Source organism: Pteropus alecto, unplaced genomic scaffold, assembly GCF_000325575.1.
Source record: "Pteropus alecto unplaced genomic scaffold, ASM32557v1 scaffold239, whole genome shotgun sequence".
NCBI classification, from domain to species: domain Eukaryota; kingdom Metazoa; phylum Chordata; class Mammalia; order Chiroptera; family Pteropodidae; genus Pteropus; species Pteropus alecto.
The window spans coordinates 8,754,540-8,776,783 of record NW_006494613.1 but is presented as its reverse complement, the minus strand read 5'-3'; the positions used below and the strand labels follow the sequence as shown (position 1 = coordinate 8,776,783).

General features: G+C 32.4%; 1 protein-coding gene across 1 annotated transcript in view; it reads left to right on the top strand.

Annotated features, from left to right (window-relative positions):
• GBE1 (1,4-alpha-glucan branching enzyme 1) overlaps nucleotides 1–22,244 on the top strand; it is a gene marked incomplete at its 5' end in the record, with an annotated part of 239,060 nt that overhangs the window by 205,477 nt on the left and 11,339 nt on the right. The window contains 2 exon segments of the mRNA XM_006926236.3: nucleotides 5,593–5,777; nucleotides 7,372–7,502. Coding sequence (XP_006926298.2) covers nucleotides 5,593–5,777; nucleotides 7,372–7,502 — 316 coding nt within the window.

Genomic DNA, 22,244 nt, shown 5'->3' with positions numbered 1-22,244 from the left:
GATACATTTATAAGACTGGTCATTTTTTGTAACACTAAAATGTTAGAAAAAGCCAAAATAACTAACATGAGGAGAATGACTAAATAAAATTGCATTATTTGAACATAATTGAATACCATCATGGAAATGTATACACATTCACTTGGAAAATACATTAAAATTTAAAATAGCATATAATATAAATCTATCTTTGTACAAAACAAGTTATAGATAGATAGATAGATAGATAGATAGATAGATAGATGCATGGATATAGAGATGTATATATAGCTATTGCTATAGATATAAATGAAATAAATAATTTTACCAAAATAGAAACAGTGGTGTCTTAGTCTACTTGGCTGCTATAATGAAATACCATAGATCAGGTAACTTATTAATAAAAAAGAAATTTATTTTTCACATTTTCTAGAGACTAGAAGTCTGAGAACCGAGTGCCAGCATGGTTGAATGAGGGCCCTCTTATGGGTTACAGACTTCTAGTTTGTATTCTTTCTTGGTGATAGGGGCTAAAGAACTCTGTGGAGTCTCTTATTTAAAAGAGCACTAATCCCATTTACGAGGGCTCCACCCTTATGACCTAAGCACCTCCCAAAGGTTCCATCTCTTAATACCATCATATGAGGAGTAGGATTTCAACAGAGGTATTCTGAAGGGATGCTAACAGTCAGACCATAGCAAGTGATTATTTGGTAAGATTTCAGATATTCTATGGGCGTATTTAATTGTAATTTGTAACAGTAATTACCAGTTCATTACTTATACAATAAAAATAATAAATAAAAGAAAAATATAACACTATAATAAAAGCTCATATTAGCTAATACTTATTAAGCTTCATATTGTATGTCTTGAATTCTTAATAATTTTTAAATAATATGTCAGTATATTACTCATGCAATAAAAATAATAAAAGAAAAATATAACTATAATATTAGTTAATATTAGATAATATTTAATCATATATTGTGTGTCTTGTGCTTTTATAAATAATTTGCATGGCTTACCTCATTTAATTGTGACTTGCTACTCATCAGTTCTTATTTATGCTATAGATTATCAGGATGTCAATTTTCATGCTAAAATGTGAGAAATAATGTAATTTCATATTGGATCAGTTTTTGGATGGAGTCTATAAATCCTTGAGGCTGTATCCTGTGTGTGTGTAAGAGTGTCTGTGTGTGTTTCTGGGGAGCAGGCACTTAACCTTTTAAGCAGATTATGAGATGGGTTAATATTGCCCCCAATAGTTTTGGTTGTACTCACCATTCAGTTCTGTACTGATGAGAACTGAGCTTCCAAGGAGGGATACTAACAGAGAAGCTTATCTATACAGAGGAGAGGAATTTATTTTTCCATCTCATTAGTCTACCAGAAGTAGTTGGAAAAGATGACAAACAATAGGAGTTGTGACCTGAGGTTATATTTTCAAGAAGTCTAGGAAGAAATTAGGAGATAAGGAAGCTCTCAGGTGTCAGTAGTGTTCTAGCCAAAGCAGAACTCTAGTTTTAGAATGTGCCTAAACTGTTAATTTTTAGTGGAATATAATCAAATGTATACTATAACATATATACTATATATAACCTAATATCTATACTATATATATAGCTTATATATACAACATATATACTATTATATACTATGTGTATACTAAATAATAGTATATATAACCCCTGATAGCTTGTTCAGAGGTTTTGCAGGATGAACGTGTAAGAATAATGAAGAAAGAAAGCTGAGAAGGGATTCCTAACGTAGCAACCTGATTTACCATATCAATCTGGGTGTTTCGCAGCAAAGTTATTTTTGCTTTCAATTCTGTCTTTTAAATCTAAAATAGTAGATAATTCAAAGTCATTAATACTTGGCTTGGGGAAATGTGTTTTGTATTATTAACTATATGAGTAAATGCATCAGTATAGAATTTCTATTCTTTAAAAAAAGGAATAATGTATCATGAAACTTAAGTGAAGAGGAGCCAGATTGCTGCCTTTTGAATTCATCCTGGTTACTTGTATGTCTGCTGCAGAGTAGGGCTGGTCAGTTCCCTCCTCAGAATGATGAGAGCCAAAAAATTTAGCTATATCATAACTCTCATCTATTGCCCTTTATGTCATTCTTTCCTGAGCAGTATTGGTTATGAGTAGAAATGTGTAACATAAAAGTTGCCATACATTGAAAGTTCATAGCTGCCAGACCCTGTACCAAGTGCCTCACTTACTTCATTTGAATCTTAAAATAGCTTTTATGAAATTTATCCTATTTTACAGATAAGAAAACTGAGTACTGGAGAGATTAAATTGCCTAAATTCACATCATTCATTAAATAGCCTTGTTGGAATTAAAACCTAAATCTAGCTGACTTGGAAATCTGTGTTCATGGCATCATGTTTTATAACTGTCCTTACTTAGACACAAAGAACTTTCAAATCTCTATGCCATGTTTCTTCAGGGTATGACCTTTAGCCCTGCTTTCAGGATATTACAGGGAGGCTGATGAGAATCTAGATTGCTGCCTAAGACTTACACCAAAGGTAATGAATTAGAATCACTGAAGCATTTAATGAACTCTCTTGGAATCCATATGCTTTCTCTGGAGCATACTATGGATTGAAAAGTACAGTTCAATTTTTTTTTTTTTTTTTTTGTAATACTGACCATATGCCTTGAAACTCTTTTAGCCTTCTGTATTTTCTTCTGATGTCCCTCTTACTCTGCTAACCATTGCTCCTCTGTCTTCTCTAATTGGTCTTCTTTCTGCCTTCAGTTACTTGGTATGCTGCCCATGGCCCTTTTTCCTCCTACAGCTATAACTACTATTAAATATTAAGACCTCACAATTACTCTTGCTCCTCATCCCCAAGTCGCTCCTGAGTTTCAGTACCTTCTTTTTATCAATGTTATTCTAAATCTATGGATGCCTATATATTCTTCAGGTCTTAAATTTAGCATGCCAAAAAGAGAACTCATTATCTTCTCCCCACACACTTCCTCTGTCATTATTTTCCCCTCATGCAGTCAATGCTGTCACTACTCAGTCTTCTGAGCTTGAAACATCAAAATTGCATCCAGACTTCCCTTTCCCTCACAACCTCCATTCAGCAGGCAGTCATCAAATCCTTTTTTTATCACCTCTGAAATGCCATTTACATCATTCTTTTCTACATTCTCATTACATCTCATCATCTCTTACTTTGTACTTTGGATTACATAATAGTTTTGTTATCATTCAATTACCCCAATATCCAGTATATCCACACTGCACCAGAGACATTTTAATAATAAACACATTTGAACATCTCATTCTTCTACTTAAAAATAGCTTTTGGTTCCCTATTGCCTTCAATATAAAATCCAAATTTTTTGCGAGGCCTATCTTAATCTCATTTTGTCTGTCCCACGTCTTCTCACCACAAACCCTAATTTATGTCTGAACAAACTCCTCACTATGTCTCACTTTCTCACCCCAATACATCTGCACATGTCATTCCATTAGTTTGGAATCTCTGTCTGCATATGAGAGATTGGTCATTCTTTGCATGTATTTCCGTGGTATTTACTTCTGAGTTATGATGGAGTAATAATTAAGAGCCAAGGTCCTAAAACCAGACTGTCTGGGTTCACTACTTAATAACGCTCTGTGCCTCAGTTTCCTTACCTATAAACTTGGAATAATAGTAGTACCGATGTCAAGGCTGTTGAACATTGGAAGAGTTAACTCATGTTCATTGCATGTGGCTAGCATGTAATAAGCTGACATTAAGCATTTGCTGCTATTTCTATTGTGATAATCATGATGGTAATGATGCAGCAATCTCCCCCAGGAAGCACTAAAGGAATCGCTTATTAATACTGTTGCCAACTCAGAGATCTGTGGTCATACCAAAGTAAAAATATTTTACCTATAAAAAGTATGGATCCAGTTTGGAGGCTACGTTAGCTGCCTCATGGCATTTCTAGTCTCTCCAAAGTTCTCCACTGGTGGAAATACACTAATCCTTGGACATATGATTTTCCCCAGACTGGCAGTACCTTTGTTATTAGTATGGAAGGTGCTCCAATATATTTCTGGATGATGGAGCCGGTTATACTGTGGGTATACCGTGGGCTGTTGTAAATCAAACTCCAAACCTAGGCAGGACTCCTGAGTGTAGCAGAGGGAAGTTCTTTGTGTCACTTTAAGGCATCCTAAAATAAATATAGGCCCACTGAGTCGGAATTTGGTTCCCTCTTCTGTCACATAGTGGGCAACATCATAAGAAATATTATTTAGCATGAAATATCAGAATTTAGCAAAATATTTATAGACACTTTAATTTTTATAAAAGTACTACAGATATATTTGTTTGGATGTTATTTTTAGTTTGACGATCATGGTCCTGAAAAATTAAATGCAAATTAAATGTTTCTTAGCATAGGTTATCATTTAAAGCAACTCTACAATAAATAATTTAAATTATACTCTAGCTTTCTAGTTTTTATTTATTGGAATATAAATATACTAGTTTCTTTAAAGTAGGACATACTTGTGTTGGCCATGGTACTTAGCCATAGCTAAGTTTCTAACTAAAAGGAGAAACGTGTGGCTTAGAAAATTGTAATGTTAAAGTGATAAATGAAAGTAAATTTTAGAAAATAATGTTTAATTTTTAGGAGGGAAAGGAGCGGTAAATTAGAAATCCAACTTGGGAAAAACAATAGGAGCCCATCTATTAGATGTCTAATATTTAAATTTGATTTTCAGAATGAAAAATATGTATGTGTTATTATTTCGTGTTTTAAGTGTTTTGAGTTTCTGGTTTTCATCATTATAATAAGAAATAATATTTAAATGGATTCCTAACCAAATATCTCAGCTAAACACACACACATAAACACTTGAAATTAAAAATACACATCTAATGGTAGTGCATAGATCGGAGAAAGAAAATGAATAATGAGAGTGATGACTTGGGTTTCTGTATCACCTAAAGTTTATAGCACACTTGCCTAATGTGATGAGGTAGAAAGAACTTTGGATTTTAATCAGAACTGAAATCCAGTGGTTCTTTTTCTATGTATCATCTCTGTGAGATTGGACAAATTCCTTAACTACCCAGAGCTTTGGATTTCTCATCTATGAAATGGACATAATAGAGAGTTCCTTTGACGACCAAAAAATAAGGTACATACAAAGCCTTTGGAAATTATAAAGCATTCCACAGATCTCAGAGATTAATGAGAAATAGAGACTTTGGAAGTTACTCAAAAATTTCAAAGATTATTTCAGAGTTGAAAAAGTTATGACAGAGATAACTGTTCTCAGTCTGTGCATCAGGAAAATGAGACATGCAACATGGAGTACATAGCCAGGCTAAAAGCAGACCCTGGGTTTCTGAGTTCAAATGTGGTTGGTAGTCTTTGGGCTAGACTATGCTGTTTTCTGAACCAGGGTTGTACATCATTTACAGGGGACAGATATAGTAAATTGTAACCTCAACTTATTATAAGTACTTTAAAACAATATAATTATTGAATTATCTTAGTTAAGAAATGGGAACATTATTAGATATGATTTATTTTTGTTTTATTTGTTTTTGTTTTGTTTTAATGCAGGCAATGAATTTGGGCATCCTGAATGGTTAGACTTCCCAAGAATAGGAAATAATGAGAGTTACCATTATGCCAGAAGGCAGTTTCATTTAACTGATGATGACCTTCTTCGCTATAAGTTTCTAAATAACTTTGACAGAGATATGAATAAATTGGAAGAAAGATGCAATTGGCTTTCAGCTCCACAGGTAAGCTCTTTACTGTAAATGTTATGTTTTAGTCACCAATGTTGTACATGCTTAGAAAGGCAATAGATTTAAATCTATATGCAGGTCCTTTAAACAGCACTTTATTATTCAGTGTCAAAACATGTTATTGAAGTCTCTCCAATAGATAATGAAAATCTTGAGCATAATTCCCTGCTTACTTTCCTGTTTAGTGTGTTGTTGTTTAAATTTAGTAATTTTTATTTCAATTGGTTAAAATAAATGACAAAAGCTCTGCATGGAATCCATTTTGGAAATTGCTGTGGAAACATCTTAATTATTTTGACTGTTTTTCTTTATATAAATAATGATGCTGTCATAAATTACTTTGAATACATGTAGATTTTTTTTTTATTCCTTTTCTTTCTTCTTTTACTGGTCTCTAACTTGTTATTTCAATAGATGCCATTATTCTTGCATACTGTTTCATATTTTTCATGAGCCTGACTCTCCACTGGAATTAAAATCTCAGTTTTCAATAAGTTTTCAAAAATGTAATTAACAGGTGCAAATTTTATACACGCTTTTTTTTTTCCTTGAAAAAATTAGCATATAGTGTATGTTACTTATAATCCATTTACTTTTTACTGGTGGTATTTGAAATTGCTGTTGATGTCTTTTTACTCTGCTGTCTATGATTTTTTTTAATGGTTAAACAAAGGTACCTATATATCCAGTAAGATTGGTTACATGACATGAATGCCCTACTCACATTTATCAGTAATGCTATTTCCAAAAGAGAGCAAAATGATGCTCCTTTTCAATAGGAACCATGTTGAATACCAAAAGCATGCTGTTTACTTTAGAGCCTCAGTTCATGTTTCTAAATTACCAAGAGTTGTACTGCTGATATGCATGGAAATAAGTCCTCTTGTACCTGGGACTGGAAGAGGGTGGTGTTGAAAAGTCAAAGACTTCCCACTGCCTACTATAAAACATTATGTATAAAATAAGACAGTTTGTAGATGTTGTACTTTCTTTTCAGATCTCTTTTATTAGGCAAAATATATATTGAAAAAGACTAGATTGCTGTTGAGTCTGACAAAGCTATGCTATAATGCAAAGTTTTTTTTAAGATAACTACAACTGCAGGAATAAATATAATAATGTTATATTTTGAAAATTTTACCTCATTAATATGGTAACTAAAACAAAAGTCTTAAAAAATTCACATATAAGTAGATCTAATATATATATACATATATATACATATATATATATATATACATATATATATACACACACAAACAAACACTTTATATATATCCCATGTCCCTTGTTATTACCCAAATCAAAACCCACAACACTAATTGTCTGTTTGTGCTTTGTTTGAATTTGGCAATGGCTCATGAGATTTTTATACTTTTTGAGCAGTTTTTGAGACTATTGATGGCTTAGAGTTTGATATCAGAAAATTACAACATGTTCAAAAAAATACAATGTGCTGGCATTTTCCTTTTTGGCTTACTAACTAACGAAGCTATTAATAAACACAAAAACAACTTTTTTGTAAATAATTTACTTATAGTAGCATCAAGGTATTCTTTGAATGTAATATATGTGTTAATTTTTGCAGGCCTATGTGAGTGAAAAGCATGAAGCCAATAAGGTCATTGCTTTTGAGAGAGCAGATCTTCTTTTTATTTTCAACTTTCATCCAAGCAAGAGCTACACTGATTACCGAGTCGGAACGAAATCGCCAGGAAAATATCCTTTTTGTTTCCAGTGAATATAACTGTCTGCATTCATTCTCTTTTTTAATATAATAGAAAATAAGAAAGACTAATGCTGGTCTTGGTGACAGTAGCTCTCAGTTTCCTCATCTGTAAAATGAGGAACTTGAAATAGTCTATTGGTAAATCTTTGCTCAGCTCAGTTATACTAAATTAATCCTAAGCTTCATTCTGGTCCTAAAATGTATGATCCTGAACATTTTTAAAAATGTTTGAACCAGTATGTAATACAGGAAGTAATTGTAGTTTTTCTTTATGAAAATATTTTGTAAGTTCCCTCTGAGAATAGTCTTTTTTCCTTTTCTCTTTCCTGTCTGTTATAATGCAGAACATAGCTCACCTTTGTAGGCCTGAATTGGTAAAGAATCAAGGTATGGGAGTGTGAGCAAAGGAAATAGCAGGGAGAATGTGTTTGATATTCTTTATATATTCATTCATTCATTCATTCATTCATTCACATTTATTTCACAGATAATTATTGAGCACCTATTTATTGAGCACCTGTGTGTAACCCTGTGCTAGGTGCTCTAAATACAGGAATTTTCTTGGCAGATACAGCCACTGCCCTCATGGAATTTTTAACATAGTGAAGAGGGAAAACATTAGTACTTGTAAGTTAGACAGTTGTTCCAAAAGGAAAAGTACAGTGTATTTTAAGAGATTATGACTTAGCAGATTCATGACAAAAATGACAAATTCAGAACCTGGCTACAAACCAGCACAGGTTTTTAAGCAGGCAGTAGAAATAATATTCTTTGTCCCTGGAGCCCTAGCAATGATTAACATCTGCCACCTGAGCAAGAAGACTGATGCCAACATAAAGTCCCATGTGTCAGGGTATCTCTAGCTACAATAAGATAACTCCCTTGTTCAACTTTCTTAGACAATAAGGAAAATGTATTGTCCACTTAATAAAATCCCCAAGATAGGGTGACTCCAGCACTGCGACAGTATCATCAAGTTCCCTGGTTCATTGTCTTCCTGCTTTGAACTTTCAGGGTATCAGCAATGTCCAAAACTTGGCACCTGTTATAGTTGCAAAGCAATAGCCATGGTTCCACATGCTACCTTCAGACACAACAGAAGGCAAATAGATTTTATTTTTTTGCATCTGTTACAAGAATGAAGTTACTTTAGCAAATTTTCTTTATATTGTGAACGCACAAAGAGGCAGATAAAGAAAATCAATGTGATAATGTTACCTGCACTTAAAAAGATCTGTACTATTACAAGAAGCAAGTGCTCTCACCATCTCCATGAAGAATGCAAACAAATAATAGACATATAGCAACTCATATATGACCATTATGAGCTGCTAAAGCCCTTAGATTAAATTCTTCCATACTTAATAATGTAATATAATCAAATACAATCAAAATATAAATGTAATTTTTGTTATAATCAAACCAAAACACATTTACAGACCTTCAAGAAGAGATGTATAAAACCAAACTATGATGTAAGACATAACGCAATAACTGGGAAGGGAACACGAATGTTTCAAGAGAGAACAGAGGACAAGAAAAAAATAAATGAGAGATCGATTGATTGATTTAAGGAAAAGACTTTTAAGTCTAGATGAGGGAGAGGGAAGAAGAAAGAGGGAGTGATGTTGAGATACTGAGATTGATTGATTAAGGAAAAGGCCTTTAAGTTTGGATCTGGAGAAATGGATAAAATCATAATAGAAAAATTGAGGAAGGCCATGTCAGCTGTTGGAAAGCATAGATATGCTTAGATAATGGACAGCACAATGGATTGACTGGAAGATGATGACCATAAAAAGAAGTATTAAATGATAAAGCTGAAAAGAAAGAATAAGATCACATAATGTAGGATTTTAATGCCATATTAATTAGTTTAGGCTTTTTTTTTCTATAGTTTTATAGTGAGTCATTGAAGGTTTTGAGCTAGGAAGCTGCTTGATGAGAATGTATGCTTTAGGAAACATCTCATATACACAGTATGTAGGAGAGCTTTTTTGAGGAGAGGGATTAGATGCACAGATAATAATTATGAGAAATTACAGATAACTAGTACATGAACTGAAGTAATAGCAATAGGATACAAAGAGGTATATGAAGCCTTTCTTGTTCTAAAAGAAGTCAGCCATTGTTTGGACATGGTGTATGAAAGAGAAAATATAAGATTTCACATTGAACAATGGGAAGAATGGTACAGTATTATTACTGAGTATAGCAAAGCAAGAAGGAGTAACCAAGTAGGGGAACAAAAAATTTGAGTTTAATTACAAATCATTGACATAGGAATTTTAATGATGATGTTTAGAAGAAAAATCTTGGTTCAAACAACATGACCTCCTATCTAAAATCTATTTAACTTTAATAAATGCTATTAAATGAAAACATTTTTATTAACATAGTAGAACCCACTCAAAAGTTAACTTTGGTAATACAAAGTTAAACTGTACATAAAAGGCTAATTTGGTTTTGATAAACTTTGACCTAAATTGAGTCTCCTGAAATAAGTGATTTGTCTAAATGTCTATAGTCACCTGTTTCACAGACACTCACTCTATATATTCACAAACATTGAATGCTTAGCATTAGTGACCCCTTTCAGAAACTACTCATTAAAAGCTGTAATGATAAAGATGCCTTGGAAAACTGGGCCGTATCTTCCTAGAAATAGTAGTTGAAGCCTTGGTCATCTATTGGATCTCTAGGAAAACCTTGAAGAAATATTGTCAGTTCTTTTCCTGCAAGGCTTTTGTCTTCTACAGATCTGTGCCTACTTGGACTTTATTTACTCTTGCCACCTTTCTTTCTCATTCATGTCTTTCTGTCAACAAGGTGTAAGAATTCCCATATGTTACTACTTCCTCTGAAAACATCTGCATTTTAATAACAGCCTCTTTAAATGCTCAAGAAGTATGCAAGACCTAATGGACTAGATAGCTAATGGAATACCTTTTTATAAGGAGGAATTTTTTGAGGGGGAGGTAGCAAGAGAGCATTTCTGACATACTTAAACCACACCTTCTAAGTAACTATAAGTTCATAATTCCATCTTTAACTTCTGGTTAGAAATCATAAAATCTTCTGGATTTTGTGATGTTCTGTACTCCAGTGACCCAGTTCAGTGCAGAAGTTCCATCTATAAATTCCTCCACAAATAACAGCTTAACCATCATTAGAATGCTTCCAGTCCTAGGAATTGCACTATTTCATAATGTAAACAATCCAAGTTTTTTAATTTTAAAAAATATTGTCTTAAATGTAAATGCAATAGTTCTGTACTCTGGAGATAACGCCTGTTCTGTATGCCAGCTCTTTAAATCAGAAAGACATTATTATCATGCTCCTCACAGTACCGCTTTCCTAATCTTCCTCTTCCGGAGCAAATACCTCTGGTTTCTTTAATAGGTTCTCATGATACTTTCCAGACTCTTGCCATCATGTCTCCCTTATCAAAATACACCCAGCATTGTTCACATTTGTCTTACATTGTGTCTCCAGAATGAACAGCACAGTATTCCAGATATTGTCTGGCAAGTATGATGTAGATTGCCCCATTACCTCCCATTATCTTGATACTGCTTCTGCTAATATAGTTGAAATTACATTAGCTTTACTGGCAGCTGTCACATTTTATGCTCATGTTGTATTTGCATTCAGATAACAATCTAAAAAACTCTAGTTTTTTCTTTATGTACACTAGTGTTATATCATGGCTTACTTATTCTTTATTCAGTTAATAATTTTATCCTAAAATCTAAAATTTAGCATGAAACATGAAAAAATATATATTGTATTTTTCTCTCTAACTTAAAAGAGAAGATAAAATGCTAGAGCAGAATAGTTCTCTGTTATTAATCTGTTATGATTGTACCATCTTTCATAAGCAGCAGGGAAATCTGTTCTTTCGGCTTCTTGTTGTTCTAAGCTTAGCTTTAAGAGTCCTTTTAATGTTTTTAGTATTTTACAAGTCTCATTTATTTTTGGCCTTTCATTTTTTGACTTATACCTTTAAATGGCATTGCAGCTCAGCATTCATTATAGAAACATTTCAGTTATGGAAAGTACAAAAAAGAAATTTGGATTTCTATGTTGTATTTTCTGACTTTACCGAAGTGTTTTAAGCCTTGGTACTTCCAACTACTGTGCCAGTGAATTGAATACAAATTTTCACTGTGAAGAATCCACATGACAAGATTGAAGGTGTTAATCAAGTCAAGAAATTCATCAAATTTTTAATTCCTGGAAAGCAGGATTGGGTACCAGAACAAATTTAAAGTTTCTAAAGCAGTCATTTGAACTTCTTCTGTCACTGTGAAATATAAACTTACAATAGGTAACATGTCTGAATTCTTGAGCAGTTCCATTTTTTGAACCTATATGTCCTATATATCAAATAGCAAGACATCAACTTTCACTCAGATCCGTGAAGAATAGGTGGTCGTAAGGGGAGCTATTTTGGAAGTAATGCCAGGCAAGGTAGAAGGAACACTTTAAGGACAGTTTTAACTATCACTTCAAAATAAGATGATACATTTGAAAACTAAGAGGGAAGTTGATTTATATTGCTAAGGTTTTGAAATTGGTTTTCACGGTAACTGTTAAAGAACATTGTATTGTTTCTGCAAAAGGAATCTGCAGCCGTATTCTAGAAAATAAACAAGAACAGCAATGATTATTTGCCTATACACTGTGTCACATTGGTCTTTTTAGCTGCTAATTTTCAGTATAATAATCACCAACGTTCTTTAATACAGTAGATAGCAATGTGGGTGATTCAGAACTGAGACCTGGATGTGTTGGGTAAGTAGGCGGATTATAAATTTCAATCTTAGGAAGACAATGTATATTTTCCTGATGTGTTATATTTGCTTATGATTTCACATTGCTTAGCAGTAGAGAAAGAAAGAAACGTAATGTCCTATATATTATCAAAAACATTATTTTATTTCTTTGCTTAGAACATTACCGAATCAGCATTTGAATCGAAAGCAAAACTGCTAAGCCCCCAAGGGCAAACCGATCTTTCTAATCTATTCTGAACAACACAAATGATACCACATTTTGAGTGATGTGGGGGAGAGTGTGGGTGTTAGGGGCTTTCTTTTGAGGTGCTTCTGTTTTCTAGCCTTCTTCATTAAGTATCTAATTTAATATTCCTGGCTGCCCTGTAAGATAGGTTGTATTAGCCTTGTGTGACAAATTAGTAAATTGAGGCCTGTAAGTAACTACCTAACTTCTCCAGCACACTGCTGATAAAAGTTGAGCAGTGTATTGCAAAGCTCATGTTCTTTCTACTATACCATCATGCCTCTTCCTGACTATTCATGGTTTTCATTCATGGGTATTGATGTGTGATTGTGGTGGTAGCTGTAGTAGTATTACTGATGATGATTTATTTCCATAATGTTCAAAATGATTTTGATATAGTTTTGAGAAATAAGTAGCATGAAAAAATTATTCACAAATGCATTATATTAGCAAGCTTCTCCCTCATTAACTAACTTTCCTCAGCATCCTACCATCAGCCCCCACAAATTCGTTCCCAGAAATTCTTCCTCGTGACCCACAGCACCATTATCCACAGGAAAAAAAGTAAAACGTACATACTTAGGCCAATTTTTGTGATTTCTCTATATTCTAGAATAGAATATAAATATGCCATGGTCTGTGTTCAAAATTAAACTCCTCTGATGCATCACATCTATTTAAGTTGACTGATAAATATTCAAAGTAAATTTAAAGCCCTCATAGCTTATTTATTCTTGGTATATACACTTTCATATTCTGAGAGCATACACAACACTAAAATCAAATGTTTTTAAATTATTAGTCAGCATGCTATTGAAAATATTAGCATCCTTTCCAAATGGTGTTTCAAACTGTTACAATAGTGAAATGTTAAGAGGAGTGATCATAAAGTGTGGCTTGTGAAGAATACATGAATCCAGACCAAAAATATTTAAAGCTAAAGGAACAGATGAGTAAATAGTTGGATTTGACCTGATATCTTTGAAATATTTTCATTAAACTGCTGCAAGATGTGCTTTTTTAAATGTAAATTTAGACTCTGACATTTGCAACCTGTACACAGAGTTTTTAATGAGCAAATAGGTCACTTGGATGATTCACTGGAGTGTGATTGCTGAAGGCAGAAATGTTGCTGTGAGTTGCTTAGTTTACAGAAGCCTTTGAAGCTTGGTTATGTAACACTGTGTTTATAAGAGTCTATACTTTATGCAACAAATGAAAACAAAGACTTACTTTAAGATTAGCTAAATGACACATTCTATCAAGATTTTATGTGATTAATTTCTGGACTAGAAAAGTAGAGCATCTCAGTTTAACTATAGTTTTCCAGGTTATAGATATTTGGGTAATTTTTTTTTTTTTTTTAAATACAAGGTTTTCTGAAGAGAACTACAACAGTCACTTTGAATAGATGCAAGCATTTTTTTTTTCTTGTGCGTGTATGTGTGAGTGTGTGTTTGTATTTGTTTTTATTCTGCTGCAATTTAATGATGATCTTTGTGAACGGACACTGTTAATCCTAGTAATAATTTTCTACTTAATATAGATACTCCTTTTGTTTCTATAGCATCAAAATAATGTACATTTATTGCTTAAGTTAGCCTTCTTCAGTTTCAAGATGATAGTAATACTTGTAAACATTACCTACTGTTCCTTCATTTTTCATTGTTAAACACTATTCAACAATCCCTGTGATTTAATGATAATAACAGATGCATACCCCCTCCTCTATAAAGAGCCTATGATTTGGTGTCATTTTTATATTCAGAAATTTGAGATCAATCACAAAGTAAAAAATTAATATTTTGCATGATTAAAATATTGCAACTGCTATAACATTTTTAGATTGGTTTAATATATATTCATAAGACTATAGGAAATAGTGAATAATGAATAAGCCCTTACACACACAAATGGTTTTAGGTTTTTTGGTAGGATTTCTTTTGGTTGTTTGTTTTTCGATAGTGGAGTTCTCTTCAGTGTCTCAGTCTTGTGAGATATTCGACAGCACTTCTGAAAATTTTTGGTTCATAGCTCGGTTGCTCAGTGATGGTCTCCTTTGTTTACAGCATTTCATCTAACAGTAGCTCTGTCAAGATTTCTGTTCTCTATTGTCCTTCTGTAGGAAAAAGGAATGAGAAACATTATAACCTTTAAAAACAGTTTGTACTCGTGTTATGATTGTATCACTAAAGGAGGAAAATCATTTGTGCCTGGGATGATTATTTTTACCAATTTGTAAATAAGGGGCACTATTACGTGGAATTTGACTTCAAGATACATGATAAGATTGACAGTCTTACCTGCGTATTAACAAATATATGTTTAGTTAGAATATATTAGGTACTCACAACATAAAGCTAAAGTTTTAATGGAGAGGTAGATAGATGGATAATTATGAAGAGAGGGATGGGCAGACAGTCGGATGGATGATGGATAGATGGATGTATGGACAGATGGATGATGGAAGGAGAGAGAGAGGATACAACTACCTAATGGTGAAAGAAAACCTACCGTTGTTTTCAATTAAATAACTAAATCACAGAGATTACTATAATCTACATGTGTGCTTTCCCTTAGAGCAAATATTTAATTATGTGGTAGAAAGGAAAAATTGACAAATTAGTATCAATACAAATACATCATAATTTTGTAGAATTTGAAATCCACATGCTAGAATCTTTTGCCAGTTAGCATACTTGCTGAACAGGCTTTCCTAATAAGATCTACCATCTATTACAAACTTATATGCTTTGCACTCTGCAAACACTTTTCACTCATTATCTCATTTAGTAAATATTTTTGTTTCTTGGGGAACAGCATTGAAAATATGGAAGAAGGAAACTTACAGTGAAAACATTGGACTGAAAAATTTCTTATCTAACCTTTCTTTTAAAATAGTCTTTCATTAAATCAGTCCAAAACAGATGGTTCTCTTCTGTTTTAAAAAATAAATTGTATTTGTCACCTTTATATCTGATGCCAGTGTTTTTTAACTAAAGCATTCTGTGTCTAAAATAAATTTATAATACTGAATGTTAAATTACTTTTTTCCTTCTGATCTCACTAGAAATTAGCCACCCATCCCCCGCCCCAGTGAATATCTCCTGCCTGTCAGAAAGCTGTTTAGATCTTCTACAAGTGAGATATTTTCATTCCCATTGTTTTCTGTTAAGCTCTTCTAACAGAATTTCACAGGGTCAAACTTAGTGGTTAATGTTTCATTTATTTGTGAATGCTACCTGAATACTCCTAGAAGATTTTTTTAAATTAGGCCATAATGTAATTAGTGGTTCACTCTTATAATTGAAGGGCTCCAAAAAATATGGGGATGCCACAACCAATAGAAGAATTTCTGTTTTTCCATGGAGAAATGGGAAAAGTAAAGTCATAAATAATGTATTCCTGGAAACAGTGTCTTTAGTATAACCATGTTCAAGAACCATCTCTAATTCTATTAATGTAGTATCTCTTGGCCTATTAATGGAAAAATATATAATTCCTATTTGTGAAATTTACTTCTGAAATCAATTATGATTCTTTTTGATAGTTCTGTGGTTTGTTGAATAAGGAAAATATTCTTTAGATATTATCAAGAATATTTATTTAAAGCATAACTTAATGAAATACAATCATATTACCTTTCATTGCTAGACAATAACTGTTTATTATGAGAACATTAATTAAAACAAAATTATTTTCTTTGTAAAATTTTAGATATTGCTGTGATTTTTTTTTCTCCTATGAGTTCATTATTATTTAGAGAAATAGTCAGTTTTCACTCTTCTACCTTCCGTTCCAACACTACCTTTTTACCAGCTAAGAAAAACAAAGAAAAGTACGTTTCAGTGGTAGTAGCATTCTTATCTTATTCTGAAACATTAGTTTCTTCAGTTTGTTCTCTTGCTCTAATATTTATTTCCCAAAGGCTTGTGTGACTTGTGTAGCCATCAGAAGAAGTAGGTATTTCTGGATTTTATATTGTAAATGTAGAGAAATTTGCTTTTGTTACTAGGATAGTGTTTAAGAGCATGAACTCTGGTATAAGATCACCTGAGGGTTCAAGTTCTGTCTTATTCATGTTATGAATGTAACCTCTTTGTTTCTTGTATTCCGCATATAGAATTATTGTCAGAATTAAATGAGTTAATGCATGTGAAAGTTTTAGCAATGGTTTCCTGCACATCCTATAAGCTCAGTATATATGTTACCTGCTATAGTCACCATTACTATCATGATCATCATTCTAAAAATTTACTAGAATTTTGGCAATAAAAGGAAGGAAATGAGAGGACAAGAGAGTAGGTACTAATCTTCTGTTGCCTACATTCTCATGCCCTATTTCTTTTTCCCATTTCTTCTTCACCACCACAAAATGATTTCTGTTTTTCACAGTATTGGAATTAAAAGTTTTCTTCTCCCTGCTATATCCTTTACTCACTGTTTTACCATTGGCGCACCTTTTTCCTTTCTCCCATTTCTTCACACACTACAGCACTATCTTGATTTCCCTTTTCTCTCTACTCACTCTTTGTTATCTTTTTCCCTCGGATACAAATCCAATCATTTATTCTTTTTTTTTTTTGCTCTCTTCCCTTGAAGAACATACACATGTTTATGACCTCAACTGTTAGCTCCATGAAAATGGTCCCTAATCACCCCTCCGACTTTGATCTGTGCTCTAATCATCAGGTATAATTTTGTGATGTTTAATGACTGTTAGGAAATACTGGGCAGTGTGGAATCATAGGTTTTTGAAAGGTAGAAGAACTTTATCATGGTTTGGTTCAGCCCATTTAAATTAAATTGAATTGTTTGGGTTAGGAAATATATTTTAGGAAATTGTTTCCAAATGAGTACCAAAAGTTAAATTTACATAACACTTTACAGTGTATGAATGTTTTTATTTACACTGACTCATCTTCATATCACCTTAGTGATATGAGTCAAATAAGTATACATATCTTCAACCTATATATAAGCATCAGAAAGATTTATAACTTTCACAATATCATATTTCTAGTAAGAGAATAAATGTGATTTAAATCTAGTTCTACTAATTTCAGCACAGTTTTTTTTCATTTGGGCACTGGAAAATTCACCTTTTTGTTGCCCTGTAGAAATAGCATATAGGTAAGGCATGTTTCACTAATTACTTATAATTTTATTTTATCTGCTTTTCTTTATAAAAATTAATGGTGCTTATGACTAAATGTCATTTTTATTCAGCGTTACATTATCGCAGTTTCTAACATTCAAAAATATAGATCAATGTAAATGGAATATTTTTAAAACAAACATACCTTTAAAAAGATAAAATAACTGACTAAGGAAAAAAGGTGACTACTAATTTTTTTTTTTTTTTAACCCAGCATATAAACATAAGTATGTTTCAGCTTCAAGTGCTGACTGGTAAAGTGTCATGATAGCTGCTAAAGGATGTTAGAGGATGAAAGGGTTTGGGGACTAAACGTCCCTTAGAACAGAGGAAAGAACACTTTACAAAGAAATGAAAGATAAGAATTCTGCTTACATGAGGTTTTTTTGATAACCTATTGTTCATGTTCTTTCTTGAGTACAAGTTATGATATGCACAGTAGTCTCGTATTACTGACATAAGTTCTCAGTATGAGAGTTGTGATTTGTTTTAGCCACCCACAGTAAATACAGCCTTGGATGCATTTGGAAAGATGAACTTTCTGTACTTTTATATTAGGAACATTAAATTGTATTTATCTCCTTTTCTTGCCTTAATAATTTTGAATGTGAGAAATTTATCCTTGGTGATATTTTGTCTACTGGCTGCCTCAGATGCCTTACCTAAGAGATATATAGAATCATCTTACTGGATTAGATCTGGATTAGATTAACTCTCTTATAACCATAGTAGTATCATCACTTTGAAATTTTAATAATAATTGAATCTTATAAATAAAACTCATTTGTGAAATAACTGTGAAAGTAAGAAGATCTACATGGAATTTGATTCAAAGTATGCCAGAATTTTTGCTCATTTGAATTATGTCAATCATTTCCATGTTTAACAATCATAGCCAAAACATTTGTTGATATCCTTTTGAATTTTACAAACATGTGCTTTGCAGAAATAACTCGGCAGCTTTACTATTTCCTTGTATTACTGTTTTCCATGTCCACCTAGTAAGAATAAACCAATATGATTAGTTTAAACATGATTGTAAGCTACTATATAAGATTTATTATACTCCTGGAAAATAGATTTATTAGCAATTGTGTGTACGTATGTATGTATGTGTGTATAAGACTTTCTCACTCATCTTTTTTGTGTGCGTGCCTATGGGAAAATGTTTACTTATAATTTTTTCCTCACACTCATTACTGTAGGTATAATTATGATCATTATGGTCTACATGCCCAGAAGTGCTCAGGAGTGACTGGGAGAGATGATGCATGTGTATGCATATGCACGTGTATGCACACACGCACACACATATACAAACCTGCAAGCTTTGCTTTACAATTTTTTATGGCACGCTAGCTCAGACCCTTCTCATCCAGCTTCCTGAAGCACTGAGTGTTCCTTGTAGTGTTACGATTTTCTATCTTGTCTTTAATGTTAAAAGAAAAAGAGTAATATACATTAACTTTCTGATATTCTTAATAAGTATTATTTCAAATAAAGAAAAAAAGTTTCTACTACAAAGGCTAAAATAATCAGTTTTTAAAGTGTAAATATTTTAATGTTCATACACTTTGCAATCAGTTGGTAGTAGAATGGTAAAAAATATTATGTCTAAATACATATCCTGGCCCTGTCAAATTATATATATATATATGATTTTGACAAGTCATTTTGATACTCTATGCTTAAGTTCAATCATCTGTATAGAGGAAGTTAACCACTCAAGTTGATAATGCAAGTCTTTGAGTATATGCTGATTTAAGTAAACATGTAATCATTATCCACTTCAATTAAGAATTCTATAAAATGTCTATCTCCAGGGCTCATACCAATCAGTTATTCACCTGAGAATTAATTTCTTCAAACTGACATGCATTTGTTTAACTATTGTAACTTCTCCAAAAAGAAAGAAAAATTTTTCGAAATGCTCAAGTAAAAATTTATGGATAATGAAATGGGATTGTGTTAGAAGTTATATTGTACAGATGTGAAATTTTAACCTCATGAAATGAGGGAAGGAAATAAAGGGTTTTGTTTGTTTGTTTGTTTGTTTGTTTTTATGGCCAGGGTAGTATTAAATTATTTCTTAAGTTTAGCAAAAGCGTGCATGTATCAAAACCCAAGGAGGATATTACAATAGGAAAATAATGAAAGAAAAATAACCACTTAGTAAATATGCCACGTACTAATCTAGTTCCTAGAGGGGAGGAGGTGAGTGGGGAAAGACAGAAATTCCTTATAGAGACTGTATTTTTATATTGGCAGACAGAAAATTATAATACTTAAATATATAGTAAGTTAACAGTTGGTAACACTATGGTAAAAAATCAGGACAAGCACAAGAGGGTGTAGGGAGGTATTTAATTTTTAATGTGTTCAGAATAAGCTTCTCCATCTTTTTCAGAAGTTTGAACAGCATTTTCCTTTATAAAAAACAACTTAAATTTTTTAAAAAGTGTCTAGTCCTCAAAGAGTTAGATGTACAGTCCCATTAAGCTTTAATGTTAAACATTTTATTTAACAGGAAAAGTGTTTAGATTTTAGTGAGAACAAAGATATGGGAGAAGGGAATGGAAACAAAGTTTATTAAGGAAGAAGAGGCCAAATAGGGTGTAAAATGTAAGCTAGGGAGTAAATAGACCCACTTTTATATTCTTCATCACCTAAGATAGCACTTTAAATGCTCAGGGTTTTTGGTGGTGGTGGTGGTGGTGGTAGTAGTAGTAGTAGTAGTAGCAGCAGCAGCAGCAGCAGCAGCAGTAGTAGTGGGAGTGGGAGTGGGAGTGGGAGTAGTTAGTAATAATAATAATAAACAGCTAATAATAATATTTTTAACACTGTGTTTAGCACTTAATGTACATTGTTTCAGTTAATCCTCACAACCCTCTGATTATACTACCTCCATTTTACCAACAAGAAACTGAGCCTCTAGGAAGTTCAGTAACTTGCTGGTGACACTGATAATATATGGCAGAACAGGGATTAGAATGTAATTGATGAACCCCAAAGCCTATGGACATACCGACTGTATTTTAGGATGCTTTCTCTTATCTCTGTCTCTGTGAAATGGCTCAAATGATACTTACTTACTGCTTATAATTGTTATTATTTTTCAGGGACTTTGAAGTTTTCAATTATCTTTTCCATTTATATGTGTGTGTATGCATACATGTATGTATGTATGTATGTATATATGTATGCGTGTATGTATGTATTGAACTCCACCGAGGGCTGTATTAGAGTAAATTTGGGGAAAGGTGTTTCTTTACAGCCTAAGTCAAAATTATTTTGAGTTCAAAAGCACCCTGTGTTTGTAAAAAAAAAGTTGAATCTGCATGGTCAGAACTCATTTCAATGACAATGTGGTTAAAAGGTAAATAAAATTCTGTTACTCTTTCTTTTGCAGTTCTAAATAATTGTAAGTTCATCAAATAATTGAACTTACAAGTCCTTTGGGTAATCTTTAATGACACAAAGAGCAACTATTTTTGAGGAAGGTGAGGCTAGAAACGTGGGCAGGTTTTTTTCATTATTATTTTTTCTTGAGTTATTGAGAAACGATGACACTTTTTAGTTCAAGTTATATAATTTTCTAAGACAAAGAAGAGTTCCTAATTAGCCAAAGTATTCTATAAAGTATTTAGAATATTTTTCTATTAGAAAGAGAGAAATATATAGCACTCAGTATTTTATATTATTATTCAATTTTCTCTTTACTGATGTGAGTCATTAAGCATGACTAAGAATAAACTAGTAACATGCATGAAAATGTCTTTCAAAAGCCATAGTAATCTATTAATTAATATAGTAAGTAATGATATTTGATCCCGTTATTCACTGAATTTGTTTTATTGTTATTGTGCATTGTAGTTTCTAAAAATTTACAGACAAGGAAGTAAATTTACAGGAATTGGAGTGCTAAAATCAGAAACTTATTGTTGATGAAACAAGCACATCCTAGATTGTACTAGAAATATATTTCTATTTTACACTTAATTAAAATGTGTGATTGTCATTTAAATTTTTAATGAAGACAGTCTTCACAAACTTGAATGCATAGGTAGCTCATACATGAAGCTCATACATGGGCACCAAAATTTTAATGTGAATTAATTAGTAAAAAAACAAAAACAAAAAAGCACATCGCCCCCTTAAAGACAAGTTGGACTTCCCATTTTATTTGAAAATATACTTTGATTACCTTTAATAGTAAATTCTCTATTTTCACATTGCTCTCTGTTTTTATTTTATTTTTAAAATATTATAGTATCGGGATATTTTTTTAAAACTAAAGTTAGAGAGAGAACAAAGATAAATGGATATTTTCTAAAGTAACAGTAATAAATGCCACATTACCATAAGTGGTTTTAAAAAAATAATTAAAATATCAGAACTCATTTCCAGTGATGAATTTTTAGGTTAATATATACTAGATCACAGAAAGATGGAAATGCCTACACACACACACACACCCCCCTCTACTTCACACTAACACATATACCCATTTATAAAATATACAGCAACACATCCAAGTCTTTGATATTCC